This window comes from Cotesia glomerata, linkage group LG3 (genome assembly GCF_020080835.1).
Source record: "Cotesia glomerata isolate CgM1 linkage group LG3, MPM_Cglom_v2.3, whole genome shotgun sequence".
Lineage (NCBI taxonomy): Eukaryota > Metazoa > Arthropoda > Insecta > Hymenoptera > Braconidae > Cotesia > Cotesia glomerata.
In genome coordinates, this window is record NC_058160.1 from 12750347 (window position 1) to 12766101 (window position 15755).

Genomic DNA, 15755 nt, shown 5'->3' on the forward strand with positions numbered 1-15755 from the left:
AATTCCCGATCCGTCTACTGATCAATTGCTGTTTGATATTGTTACAGCAAACATGATTCATTGCCCATGCGGTACTTTTAATCGTTCATCGCCTTGCATGTCAGATGGAAAATGTACAAAAAATTTCCCTAAAGATTTCACTAACGATACAATCACAAATGTCGACGGATATCCAATATATCGTCGAAGGAATCCAGATAATGGCGGACAATTATTTATTAAAAACATCAGCAACACAGACATTGATATTGACAATCGTTGGGTCGTGCCATATTCGCCCCTGCTGAGCAAAACATACAATGCTCATATTAATGTTGAGTTCTGCAGTTCTGTGAAGAGCATCAAATACATTTGCAAGTATGTCCATAAAGGCAGTGACATGGCGGTGTTTAGAGTGGAAAATACCAATGTGAATGCTCCTCCAGTAAATAAAAACGATGAAATAACGCTCTACCAAATAGGTCGGTACATCAGCTCCAATGAAGCTGTTTGGCGTATCTTTGGTTTTCCAATTCATGAACGGGATCCAGCAGTTGTTCAGTTAGCCGTTCATCTTGAAAATGGTCAGCGTGTATATTTCACAAACGAGTCAGCGATTGATCGTGCTATAAATCCACCAAAAACTACACTCACTGAATTTTTTGAATTCTGTAATAGTGCGGATGATTTTGGTGCCTTTGCACGTACTTTACTCTATTCACAAGTACCACGCTATTTCACATGGGCTCAAACAAAACAATGGATACCCCGCAAGCAAGGCTCACCAGTTGATGCATGTCCCAATTTATTCAAATCAAACGCCTTGGGGCGAGTATTTACAGTGAATCCAAGACAAACTGAGTGCTTTTATCTTCGATTATTGTTGGTTAATGTTACTGGTCCATTGTCATTTCAAGATATACGTAAAGTGAATGGGCAACAGTATACAACGTATAAAGATGCATGCCTTGCACTCGGCTTGCTAGAAGATGACAATAAGTGGAAATGTATGCTTGCTGAAGCAGAATTGAACTGTACAGCAATACAAATTCGTCTACTATTCGCTATAGTGTTGACTACATGTTTTCCAGCCCGAGCAAAGATATTGTGGGATAATCACAAAGATTCAATGACTAATGATATATTGCATCAACATCGTACACGGTGTAACGATCTAGCGATAACATTCAGCGACGATATGTACAATGAAGCATTGATTGCTATTGAGGATCTTTGGATTATCATTGCCAACTTACCACTCAGTCATTTCGCAATGTCCCACTAATGAATGAGGAACAAAGAACCATTTACGACCGCATTATGCTCGCAGTTTCAGCAGGACAAGGTGGGTTCTTCTTTTTAGATGCACCAGGTGGAACTGGCAAGACATTCCTTATTTCGCTAATTCTCGCCAAAATACGATCCAATAATGGCATCGCATTGGCCGTTGCATCATCGGGCATTGCGGCAACTTTATTGGATGGAGGCAGAACAGTTCATTCAGTAATTAAGCTACCACTAAATATTCAAAATAACCCTGACGCAGTGTGCAACATAAAAAAACAATCGTCCATAGCCACAGTGCTGAAACAGAGTAAAATTATCATCTGGGATGAATGTACTATGGCACACAAACATTCGCTTGAGGCGTTGAACAGGACATTGAAAGATATTAAAAACAACGACAAACTATTTGGTGGCACTCTGTTAGTCCTTTCAGGTGACTTCAGACAAACACTTCCCGTCATTCCACGTTCAACATACGCTGATGAAATCAACGCCTGCTTAAAATCATCGACATTGTGGCGTAATGTTGAAATAGTACAGCTGAAAGTAAATAAGCGCGTTTAAATGCTTCAAGATCCATCCGCTGAAACATTCTCAAAACAACTCTTAGATATCGGCGATGGAAAAGTCACTATAGCTGAAATTGGATACATAAAATTAGCGAATGATTTCTGCACAATCATTGATTCGCAAGATGCTCTCATTGAACAAATATTTCCCGATGTACACACGAATTACATAAATCTCGAGTGGCTTGCAGAAAGAGCAATGTTAGCTGCAAAAAATGTGGACGTTGACATTTTAAATCTGAAGATACAACAGTTATTGCCAGGGGACTTGGTATCATATAAATCTATTGATACAGTTTGCGATGACACTGAAACTGTCAATTTTCCAACAGAGTTTTTGAACTCACTAGATTTGCCAGGCATGCCACCACATAACTTACAATTGAAGGTTGGATCTCCAATTATTTTGCTTCGTAATTTGAACCCGCCACGGCTATGCAACGGTACGCGATTAGTCATTAAAAAATTAATGAAAAACGTTATCGAAGGCACCATTTTAAATGGCAAGTTTCGAGGTGAAAATATATTGACACCTCGAATACCTATTATACCCACAGATGTGCAAATTCAATTTAAGCGTATTCAATTTCCGATTAGAGTGGCATTTGCAATGACTATTAATAAATCCCAAGGCCATACAATGTCTGTTTGTGGCTTAGATTTGAGCACACCATGTTTTTCACACGGACAATTATACGTTGCATGCTCTCGAGTAGGTAAACCATCAAGTTTGTTTGTATTAGCTAAAGACGGGCTAACAAAAAATATTGTTCACGCTGCAGCATTAAGAGATTAATATTATGTAATTAATTAATTATATAAATAATTATTACTTTTAATAAATTAAAACAATTAATGTTTGGTGTTTTGTTATTTTTAAACAACATTCCCTCATCGTTCACAGCGCTCCAGGCCTTTTTCACTCATATTCCACATCCTTATACACTTCCAATAAGTTAGTAATTTTTTTTCTACACTAGAAATTTTCTAGAAATTATTCACATGGCAAAACAACGTTTGCCGGGTCAGCTAGTATATATATATATATATATATGTAACAGGGTAAATTACCCTTAATCGATAAGTCGCCAGAGATCGATAACTTTTCGACTAGCATTTGAGCGCATCGATCTTCGGGCCTAGAGAGAGAGCAGGAGGGGGTATTTTTGGGGTCGTTATATAGACGAGCCATGCGTGGTGTCCGGAGAAGTAGTAAAGTGTTGGAACGAGTAACATCAAGAAGTCCAAAGAAGGAAGCGAGTATCAACCATAGAGTTTCTTCAACCAAATTTACACCAGGTATTGGACTTTGGTAATGATGAGCCTTGGGGCCATATACCCGGCTCATCAAATACACTACTTCTCATTTTATTTATTCAAGTTTGGATAATTCAATTGTTTAATAATTTTGCTCAATAATAATTAATTATTTAATTGAATTGATTCGTTAATTGCTGGGAGCGTTCCCCTGGGGGTTTATACCCGAGGAATGTTCTAGACCTCTTGGGTTTGCAAGTCGTGAATAATTAATTTTATTAATACAGTTGGTTAATAATTATTAACATCTTGAGATTGGTTTAAATAAATATATTTTATATTAATTAAATTCTGAACACCGAGAAGGTTCCAATCGACACGACATAGTATTCAGTACCCGAGGTCAAAACGTGCTACGCGTTAACGAACGCCGGCATCCATTTTGAGCGCGCAAATTCCTTGTGAATTTTATTACGCAATAAATCGTAAAATTAACAACTGGATTATTATTACTATTTACAACAATTGAATTATCTTTTATTAAGACTATTTATTATCTGGAATTAAATATTGATATCGTATTAATTTTGGAAACTATTTTATTATTTGGAAAATTAAGTATTGAGAATCGGCTACTGAGTTTCGACGCAATTGAGATCGAATTAACCGTGGATAATTTTTCGTGAATTTATTTTATATTGAGACAAATTGCTTTATTAATTATTTATAAATCAAAAAATTCCACGTGGTCATTTATATATTGAACTATGGAAGACTAAAATTATTATTGGAATTATTTATAAAAACTATTTATCAGTGTGGATTACGTCCGAGAAAATTTAGTTAGAATTTTACAAAGAATTATTCTTAAGAATTTATTCAAAATTTAAGAAATAAAATTCCGAGTTGAAATTGGAGTAAAATTTTACGTCAATATTGTTCCTAAAATTTTATTTAATGTACTGAGTATTAAACTCGTGGATAATTTGGAATAAATTCAAGCGTCGGTTTTTAGTGTAGATTTTTTTTGAGAATTAAATTATTAGTTGTGAAAATTGTTTATGATTTTAATCTCGAGCTAATGACTGAATAATTTTAGTAAGAATTGAACGTTGACTTTTTTGGAGTAATTTTGTAATCCAGAAAATAAAAGTAAAGTAGAGTCAGTGTGTGTGTGAGACGCGTGGGTTATGTGTGTGTGAATGCTACCAGCGTTCCTTCGCAAGCAAGCAGTCCGTTTGCGAGGTGTTTCGCTGGCATAGAGCGTGAGGGTCCGGTGGACAGCGCGACTTGGTTAGAAACTGCGGTATAGACACTCCATAAGAGGGTACCGTCAGGATTAAGAATTTTGATAGAGCGTGAGGGTCCGGTGGACAGCGCGACGTAACGATAGTGTGGAGTGTGTGCGTGAGCTGCAGAGGCTTCTTGGCTTACGTTGCAGTCACTAGGCTGTTGCTTCTGTAGCCAGGCGTTGTTGATAAGCCCTCGTACACTGATGTCTGTACGAGGTGTCTTGTTGATAAGTCGGAGTCGCCGGTTTTAGCCCGAAATCCTCCGTTAGATATCAGTTGTAGTAGCGACTTTCCGGGGGAAAGCGTGAAGTAAGTTTAGTTGTAAGTAAATTAGTTGTAAGTGAGCGGTGTACGTGCAAGGGCACGAGTTGTTATCATATTTTGTTGTTAAATAAATACCGGTCATTTTTGTTAAATAAAAATTTATTTCTTTCAGACCACCTTCCTCCACTCTCTCTCCCTGTAGATTATAAGCTCAGCTCTGGTTTCCGGTTCCAGGAACCGAGATACAAAATCCTGGTGGCGCCCTTGTTAATTTAGAATCATTTTTGCTAGGTATTGTTTTATTTCTATTAAATTAATTAAGGGGCCAATGAGCGGAAAAACACCCGTTACAATATAAATATATATATATATATATATATATATATATATATATATATATATATATATATATATATATATATATATATGTTTATCGTATGGGGTTTCGCGGACCTTTTTCGTCATAACTTGTGACTATCGCGGACTTTTGTCGCTAATGCGGACAGTCCGCAGTAAGTCCGGATAATAATATCGTTTTCGCAGACTGTCCGCATTAAGGTTCTTGCTTGTACGTGACTATTGCGGACTTTCTGAAGGAAGTATATAAAATATTAATCATGTGGGCAGACCGTCCGCACTAAATATTTCATATTTACGTGACTTTCGCGGACTATTTACAAGGACTGTATATATAGTACGGGGTTTTTGAAGACTCTTTATATGATTTTTCATACTTTATAAGAGGCTTATGCGGACCGTCCGCAATGAATCTTCTAGTCATGAGGGGTTTCCGCGGACTTTATTTTCGAGATTGACACAGTACAGGTTCTTATTTTCTATTAATCGAAAGAAGTTTAATCTCAGATCCATCCCCAATGCATCATTAAATTGCGAGAAAATATTAATTGATGGATTATTATTAAATATTCGTTATGCATTGAATTTCAGAAAAATTAATAGAATTTCCACTCTCAGTATAATAGTAGATACGTTCGATACATCTTTGTTTAAACAAAATGATGTTGCTTATTCTACGTGCAAAAAACGAATTATTCCGAATAATTCCTATGATTTCGAAGGATATCAAATAATTCAATTTTAAGTCATTTTTAATCGTATCAAATTGTTCAGTTGAATCAATGCTACCTTGTTTCAACTGAGAAAAAAAATATTTTTTGACTGACATTGTTTCCATTATTATTTACTGAAATTTGTAATACCTGAAAAAGAATCTTTCTTCGCGAATTCCAAAATAGAAATCTGATGTATCAGACACATAGATCAATGAAAATCCTGATTGTAAAATAAACTGATAAGTATTAGAAGTAATAATATTTGAATGCTAGAAAAGTGTGTACGATAATTTTTCGTGGGGATATCGTCAATCAAAGCGAACGTCTGTACAAATATCAATCAGGTTATGAAAACTCCGAAACATTATCGATAAGATCCTACTAGTTTTTTCCAAAGCGATATTTTTATCAGAAAAAACCATGAAAATAAAGCGATTAGAGAATACTTATATAACTTGGTATAACGTTGGAAATAATAGTCGTAATTTTTATTTTTCGTAATAAAAGGATTTATTATTTAAAAAATTAGGAGAAAAATGATTCTTATTTTTCTTTTTTAACTTTTTCGAAAAATATCAGACCTGATATTTTTTCTCGGTACGTTATCCTCTCAATTTATATTGTCTATGAAATATCTTAACTTAGTTTTTAGTAGATGGCAAAATACAATTCGTTAGTGTATTTTATTGCACACCGCATAAGCGAAGCGTTGAGGTACTACTCTACTCTCGACATGTCGAAAAAAGCAAATTTCTTGAAACTGTTAGTCTTACCCCGTTTTGCGAAAATCGAATTTTCATTAGATCTTGACGTTTTGAGGTCCTAGGAACCTGTCCTGACTACTCTTGCGAGAGTGTCAATATGTTTGTATGTATGTATGTATATATATGTGTGGATGTGTGTGTTTTTATTAAACTTCTAGCAAACTTTTGAGCTCGGAGAGCTCAAAAACGTAACTCGTTATGAGTGTGACTCCAACGCCAGTCAAAATATGACCTACGGGAGGCTGTCAGAGTATGTTTTCAATCGTATGTCAATAGCAAGAAACATAAAAATAAATAAATTTAATAAATAATTGTAAAAAAAAGTTATAAAAAATATGTGACAATTTTATACACCGATAGACCGATTTGTTTGTTAATGAATATTTTTTAACTGTTATCAAATATTTATTTAAAATGAAAAGCAAAAATAGCAATTTTCATATGACACTTTTTATAATCCTATAGCTGGAATACATGATAATAATTCAATTCACTAAATAAATTAACCTTTTTAATATACCTTTTTACTAAATATTTATTGAATGTTAAAAAATATTTATTAAAGTTTAATAAATTAAATAATTGTCTTTAAATAAATTAAATTATTAATAGTTAATAAATCCTTTTATCAGTGTAATAATTGCAGTTTTGTTTTTTAGTTAAACGAATCAACAACAAGTACGTATAATGATAAAAAATAAAAAAGAATGCAGTAAATATTTCTGTTGGTATTTTTTGAGACAACAACTCTGGTGTCTCATTTTTTTTTTAATTTATTAAAATTAAAACAAAATAAATACTTCCACGTGTACTTGCTTACAATTTTAGGAATAATAGCCTCCCGTAACTCCGAAAGTAACCACTACAAACGCTTCAGTCGATTTAATTTCCCCTACCATGGCTTCACTCGGAGCGAATAAGTGCGATTTTGAGCGCTGAAGTATAAAATTTCAGAAAGTTGCAGGGATGAGCTTTACGGTCAATCGTTTCCCTAGTTCTTTTACATACGGTGGATGATTTTTTGATATCCGTCCTCAAAGTATCTTCTTCTTCATAGTACTGCCAGCAACATAATTTATAGTGTCTATTGAATATCTTGGCTTGATTATCAGTAGATAGCGAAAAAGTGTACTTCTTTAATGTTTTTAATTTTGACATCCCACCTAATTAACTGAATTTTGTTTTCATGTAGCTACCGATACTTTAAGGCCTGACCTCAAAGTATCTTCTTTTTCATATTACTACAACCAACATAATTTATACTGTTTATCAAATATATTGACCTGATTATTAGTAGATGGCGTAAAAGTGTAATTCTTGAATGTCTTTAATTATAACATTTCAGTTAGTTAATTGAACTTTTTAACTTCCTGCTACGAAAATCAATGATTTTCGGAAAATCGGGAAGTTATTGGTTTCACCCTGTTCTGCAAAAATCGAGGTTTCAACAGATCTCGATGTTTTGTAGCCCTAAGAAGCTATCCTGACTACTCCGTCGTCCATCTTACGGCAACAAATAAATATATTATTTTGTGAAATCTAGTTAATGGGATAGAGATTATTTCTCCCACCCATGGATTTTCTGAAAATACAGTTTCTGACGAACAGAAACGTACTACAGAAGTAGATTTACAAGCACGTTTGCACAACAATCACATGCTTATAAAGGGGGACCATTTCTGAACTCCGAAGCTATCCTGACTATTTTTACGATGATGTCCGTACGTCTGTATGTACGCGCGCGCGCGCGTGTGTGTGTATGTGTGCGTGTGTGTGTGTGTGTGTGTGTGTGCGTGTGTTTTTTTTTTAAGGGGGGGGGAATCCTTTTTACGGATTCTAGGCATAGCTGTTTGGCCTGGATATGTGGCGACTCGACGCAGTGTCATACTAAAACTCGACGCTAGCGCCCCTACCCACTAAACCCTAAACCCCTTTTCCTCTTTCCCCTAATCCCTCATGGAAACCGCCGTCAGGCATTACTTCGTGAAGGGAGGATCTAGCTACTGCTCTTTCTTCTGATGGCTAAGGTGTTATTCTTTCTTCCTTCTAATTGGCGTCATTCGCTCTTCTTCTTTCTATGGACCGCAGGTCTGAGAGGACTCCCGTGACAAACGTGTTTGTGGCGTTCCAGGCAGCCTCTGATGACAGCATTGTTTCTACTATTGTCTCTGGTTGGATTTTCCTCTTCAGGATATTCTCCAGCTCATCTCGCTGTGGATAAAAACGTGGGCACTCAAAGAAGACGTGCTCTGCATCTTCATTGACTCCTGGGCAGGACGGGCACTCTGGGGAATTATCATGCTTAAAGCGGTGGAGATACGCCCGGAAACAGCCGTGTCCTGATAACATCTACGTAAGATAATAGTTGACCTCACCGTGACTCCGGTTTAGCCAAACGTTGATTCTTGATATGAGACGATGCGTCCACCTACCCTTCACTGTGGCATCCCACTGTAGTTGCCATCGACTTATGCTCTTCTGCCGTTCTTCTGTTCTAAGCTCCTCAGCGCTTAGTGTGGTTGACTTCTTTCGTTGGTAAAGGATCCGTCTTTCCTCAGCTAAGACTCTGAGAGGCAAAGTTCCGGAAATGATACACACTGCTTCCATAGATATTGTGCGGAAGGCGCTCGCTACTCTTAAGGCACTCAGACGGTAGACTGGTCCAGCCTTTCTCCATGATTCTTGTTTCTCTAGTGCGTCCGCCCAGATAGATATTCCGTAAGTGAGCATTGATGTGACTACCGATGATAGCAGTAGTCTTCTGCTCTGCTTTGGGCCTCCGACGTTTGGCATCAGTCGTGCTAAGCTAGCTACCACTGCTGATGCTTTTGCACTCACGTGTTCGACTTGCTGCTTAAAGTTGAGTCGGGCATCAAGCGTCACTCCCAGATATCGGATATATGGTTGTGATGTGATTTCTTGTTCTCCGACTTTCAGCTTTATGGTCTCTATCACTTTTCTGCTGGTAATAAGCACAGCCTCAGTCTTCTGTTTAGCCAGTTGTAGATTCATTGAGTCCATCCACCGGTTAACTTTCTCAAAGCTGATACCGAACATGTGGTTTATCTCATCTAGGTGTTTAGCAACGATTACGACAGCTACATCATCTGCATATGCAACAAGCTTGACACTTCTTGGAAGAGTCAGTCTTAGCAGGCCATCATACATGACATTCCACAGAAGTGGACCCAGAACGGAACCCTGGGGTACACCTCCGGTAATATCATATGTGTGTGTGTGTGTGTGTGTGTGTGTGTGTGTGTGTGTGTGTGTGTGTGTGTGTGTGTGTGTGTGTGTGTGTGTGTGTGTGTGTGTGAACCGCTTATAACTTTTGAACGAATAAATTGATTTTACCGCGGTTGACGCCATTCGAAAGGGCTTGGCCAAAATTAGATTTTCTATGAATTTGAACCGATTCGGACCGATAGATTTTGAGAAATATAAAAAAACTAAGAAAAAAATCTTTTTTAAATGTGGTGTTTTTGCAATAACTTTTAAACGGCTATATCGATCTACTTCAAAAACAAATCAGCTCTCAACCTCAAAAAACCACGTCGATCGCCACCGGTCTGGTCAAAATCGGTTGATTCGTTCAAGAGATATTGTGAACGAAAGAAAACCGAAAAAAGTGTTTTTTTGGAATCACTCCGAAATTCTTAGTTTGATCAATTAACACTTAAAAATTCTTTGTGAGGCTTAAAAAACTGCGTCTAATGCCGCCAATCGCGTGAAAATTGATTTATTCATTCAAAAGTTATTGCGGTTTGAAAATTTGAAAAACAGTGTATTATCAAACTTCTATCAGACTTTTGAGCTCTTCGAGCTCAAAAGCATACAAAGGCTATTTTTTTGAGCTCGAAAAGCTCAAAATAACAAATAAATCGAACTTTTGAGCTCGAAGAGCTCAAAATCGTCATCACTGCAATTTTAGGCGCTTAGCCCCTGACAAGCACACTGGGTAAAAAGTACCCACCCCAAAATTTTATTTCGTTAAAATTCTTTATGTATATCTAAACTTCGATAGTATTTTTATCTATTTTGATTGACACTAATTAATTTAATATTATATCTATTTTATAGAGAATTTTTTTAGCTTTGATTTAAAAAAAAAAAAATTCTCTAACTTTATTAGGGACCAAGATATTTGAAAATGAAATGTGTTGGGTACTTTTCACCCTCATTGCCTAAAGAGGTATACGGTTTAGATGTGTGCTTGTCAGGGGCTAGATATGGAATTAGCGGGAAGTTGCAGGGATGGCCTTCAGGGACAACCGTTTTCCTAATTTTTTTTAGTGTTCATTAAGAAACCCTTCCTGATAAATTTTTAGATTTTTTTGATTACACATTCAAAAGTTTTAATCTTCTTTTCCAATTTATATGTACTCTTCGATTTTTTTTAACCTTCATTTTTCAAACTTCTATCCATCCCTCAAATTTATAGCCTAGATGGATCGTAAGATTATGATAATTACTATTTTTTCTTTAATTTTTAAAATTTAGAAAACACACACAAAGGAACATCGTCATAGGAATAGTCAAAATAGGACCTCGAAACGTGGAGTTCTGATGAGAACTCAATTTTTTTAAATCCGAGTGAAACCAATGAAAATCATTGATTTTCATAGCAGGAAGTTAATAAAGCATTTATTTGATTACGATAACTTTAAAATTTATCAACGAATCGACTGAAGACTTAATAATAGTTTTTTATGCTTAAAAAATTACGTTAAATACTGTCGAGAGAATCCAAATTGAACGAAGCGTTTAAAAAAATATTGCTGTTTTTATATCTCAAAAAATTCATGATCTGAACCAATTCTCAGATCTTTGAGCTCTTCGACCTGGATAATTTTTCAAGTATTTTGAGCTCGAAAAATGGAGAAAGTTCCAAGAATGGCCTGCAAAGTCAACCGCTTTTCAAATTATTTTTTATACCTGACGAAACTTTTGAAATAATAAGAAAAAAACTTCCTTTTATTTTGGACCACCCTAATTCACATATTCTTAATCAATTGGTAAACATTTCTTTATAAATAGTGTCAAATTTTAAGATTCAAGAACAATTGTAGGATGATTAGAACTTAGAATCGATGTAAGTTGATATCACATAATCCTATGTAATCATATATAATTTTGTAATATCTGATACTTATCAGAGAAATGAAAATTATAATATCGTAAGTTCTGCTAGAAGAAGTCCAAAGCTTGTGGTGTATCACAAGAAAATGAGCAGGAAGAAATGAAGAAATACACGCTCGAGTGCAGTAATGACAATTTCATTTTCATCATGTTCAACCAATATTTTGCTCTGTTTTTAATAAATTAATTTCGATAGTACAATTTTAAATTAATTGGTGTATTTTTTTAGCTCTCAATCGTATTTTTAATTGATTTGGAGTGATATTTTTTTTATAAGTAAATTAAATGCATATACACATGCTGTTAGAGTTTGAAATTGATTAACCTCACCAAACGTGAGATAACTGCCTTTGAAAATGATTGATTTGAAAAGTGAGAGAATGATAAACTTTTACTTTTGCATTGAAGACATGTCAAGAACATTATGAAAAAATCTATTTGAGTAATATATTTACAATTTACCCTTGGAAATGGAGAAATAGAAACTCTTATTACTTTTAAATTTTATTTTTTCATACTGTACTGTTAACAAATATGAAAAAAGAGTGTACAAATGGCTACTTTTACTTGCTTGTATGCGCGGCTTCTAAATTGCATTAATTAAGTTTGGTACTCAAAATATTTTTAATTAATAACTAGTTGAGTTTTATTTCATTTTTCTATCCATTTCAGGACGCAGAACGTTCGAAAAACCCTAAAATTGCAAATGAATTTGAAATTACGATATCCATTATTACTAATATTCAAATATTATCCGTTAACATTGTCAAACATTTGTTCCTCTGTGGACCCAATGTAATAATATATTAGTCAAGTTTTTATAAAGCATGCAGCCATACTTCGGCAGTAGTGAAGTTATATTCTAGTGCAAAAATGAAAGTTTACAGCCACATAAGATTTGTTAGGGGAGCTGCTATACCTAGAGAGGGAATTCTTAGCATGTCCTGGTATTTTCCGTTAAACAACAATGATGCAGCTTTGCGGCAACTATATGGTACGAAAATGACGTGAAACAATGATGCAGTTGTAGATAAAAATTTCAATTTTTTTCTAAAAAGAACATTTTTACTTTTACTGAGGAACTTTCAAATGAAACGATTAATTCAAATTAAAATTATTTCACAGAACAAATCTAAAAAAAGATTGACTCTGCAAACCATTTCTAAATTTTTTTTGCTATTTTTTACAAAATGTTTGTTTTTTGTTTATTTTTGAGTCCATCTTTCTTTTCTATATTTTGGATCATTTACGACATTTGAAGTAGTTTTTGCGAGCGAATCAACTGATTCATAGTTGGCTTGCAGTATTCAACGTACTTTATTCAGGGAATAAACAAATCAGATCTAAGAATTGTCACAGTTATTAAAAAGTAATTTTGTACTCATTTTATTTAAAAAATTTTTAAAAATTTACTTGACCAATTCAGTTTTAATTTTTAGACAATTGAAGTATAATGAAACAGATTCGAATTCAGCAAATTTCCAATCGATCTAATAATATCCGTTTAAAAGTTATCGGAGATTTACCCACAAAAAATTATTTGAAAATTATGTGGTCGCAATAACTCCCTAGGATTTTAAAACATTGCTTTTTACTTTTGGTTTTTCCAAATTTTTTTTAATTTACACTTTTTTTAACGATGCTAAATTATTACTGCATGAAAACATATGTATAAAATTATACAAAATCGTTTTCTATTACATATGAATGAGATTTTAGTTCCGTAGAAAGTTTCAAAATTTTATACAATTCTATAATATTTACGTCTCAAAGTTTGTTCAGAATTATGAAATTTTTTAAATAGTATTATTTTTGTAGTCGGTTTATTTTTTTATTTTTTTTTAACAAAAAATTGAGTAGAGTTTCATACAATTTTATAAAATTTCACAAAATTCTATAAAATTAATACAGCAAAAATTTATCTAATTTTAAATTACATTTTTCATGTTTTACCAACTTCATCTCAATATTTAATAAGAAAAAGGTCTAATTCAATTAAAATTCACTTAGTAAATTTTATTTTCATTTTCTTGTTTATAAAATTTGATCGAATTTGATTTTAATTAACAATCAATTACCATGTTTATTTTATGATTATATCTTGTTTAAATAAAATAATTTTTAATCACGCAACTTTTAATCAAGAGAAGAGAAAAAAATGATTCATATTTCAGAACTGAATATTGAAAAAAAAGTATGTAACTTGTGAAAAATTAATCTGACAAATAAAACTATACAAAGCAAAGGTGAAAATATGTTCCGTTAGTGGCCTAAATTCAAGCACGTGTCAAGTTTCATCAATGATAGTTGTTGAATGATAATCTTTTGATATAAGTTGAATAAGTCAAAACATTGTAATATTTTTCGATCATTAGAAGTCATAGATAACTCTGTATATTTTAGTTTATTGATAATTTTATACATAATAATATATTAATTTATCTATATGAACGACTTTCTTTCGAGTTTAGAGAATATATTTTTTTCAAGTATTGTTTTATTTTGTAATCGTTATATTATATTGATCAAAATCAAAATATATAATATTGATTAGCTTCTGATCATAGATGATCCATTCAAATTTATAACTATTTAGCATTCCGGTGCTCACGAAATCTTTAATTGCTTTCAATGACTATCTCCAGTCTATTACATAAAATTTATTAAATTAATAAACGGAATAGTCATTTCAATAAATTTACAGTGTTTTATTATTTTTCTTTATAACTTCTAATATATTTATTCTACAAGTTTTGAAATAATGTATAAAAATCAGTAAGGTAAAAGCCCCAATAGATGATCACGTACCAGTATATGATCACTCCATGTATTTGTATATCTATATTCACAAATATAGGTATACAAATACATGGAGTGATCATATACTGGTACATGATCATATATTGGGGCTTTTACCTTATAGTCACTAAAAAAGTATTTATTTTAAGAGTATTTGCGTAAAAGTCGTACGTGTACTCTCCAATAGTCATTTCGTTTACAATAATCGTACAGGCTGTAACAGATTTTTTCAAATTTGATGCACAAGTTTTTAAATTTAAACATAAATTTATGATCTTACCTAAGGAATAGATTGATGAGTATAAATAAATTAAACAAAGTAGTTTGTTGATCATCGCAAAATCTAATGCACTTTAACTACTACTAATATTCATTTACAAACGTTACCTATATCACAGCATAAAGAAACAAAACATTCTATTTAACAATAAATGATTTAAGTTTTCAATTTTACAATCACATTTAGTGAACAATTAATTTAGTTATTTTAATAATCAATAAATGAATTATTTTTTTTTTTTTTAAACAAAAATACTCAATAAAAATAAATTCATCATTCTCATAAATTATTTAAACTTTCAACTAATTATTTTTTCATTCAAACATTATGCAAAATATTATTTTTAAAATATAAACTAATAAATTTGCCTTTAGATTCATATATCATGAATAAATTAAACTTGAGTTCGCGCGCAGGTTGAATTTAACTGAATTTCACACTTATGTTTCGACCGTCATACTAGAGAGGCTTTAAACCAGTGAAGAGAGAGTTGTAAGTATAAAACCATCAAGAGAACGCTTGATGCCTGGTGGCCTACTATAACAGAACTGAATCGGACTGTCTGGAGACTCTTCTGACTTGACCTATTCCATAAGCTACATTTTACGATTAGTCAACCGATCGTCAAACTTTGTTTACTGAAAGATGATGTCAAATGGTATATTTATGAGTTATGATAAATATAATAAACTACTTTTATCAGATTATTTGATGAAATTTTTATATTATAAGGATTTTTTGAATTTATTTATTTTTTTTTTTTCATGTACCGAAACATATACAAGTTTCTACCAGTCATGAGAGATTAAATGTTAAAATAAAAAGTCTGTACCGTAGACCAATTAATTCGTAGATGTAATTATTTAAGCTTTTCTAAACTCGGAAATAATTTTATTGGCATACTTAACACCTTGACGCAAAAATTTTATTTCAATGAAGAAACAATTCATAAAACAGCTGACCATACAGGCCATCCTAAAATTTTTCAAAAAAAAAAAATTAGGATGACGGTTGGCCCTAAAGGCCATCCCTGCAACTTCCCGCTCATTTTG

At 33.2% G+C, this 15755-nt stretch overlaps 1 protein-coding gene and 1 long non-coding RNA gene across 2 annotated transcripts in view; one reads left to right on the forward strand and one right to left on the reverse strand.

Annotated features, from left to right (window-relative positions):
• The window catches only part of LOC123262178, a 32150-nt gene extending 17173 nt beyond the window's left edge, over positions 1–14977 (reverse strand). The window contains exon 1 of the mRNA XM_044724311.1: positions 14704–14977. Coding sequence (XP_044580246.1) covers positions 14704–14758 — 55 coding nt within the window. The 5' untranslated portion in view covers positions 14759–14977. The remainder of the gene's footprint in view (positions 1–14703) is intronic.
• LOC123262183 lies at positions 6531–7401 on the forward strand. Its single transcript, XR_006508879.1, has 3 exons — positions 6531–6878; positions 7145–7163; positions 7314–7401. It is a non-coding gene; the product is annotated as an uncharacterized LOC123262183 (long non-coding RNA).
• Positions 14978–15755: the final 778 nt, after the last annotated feature.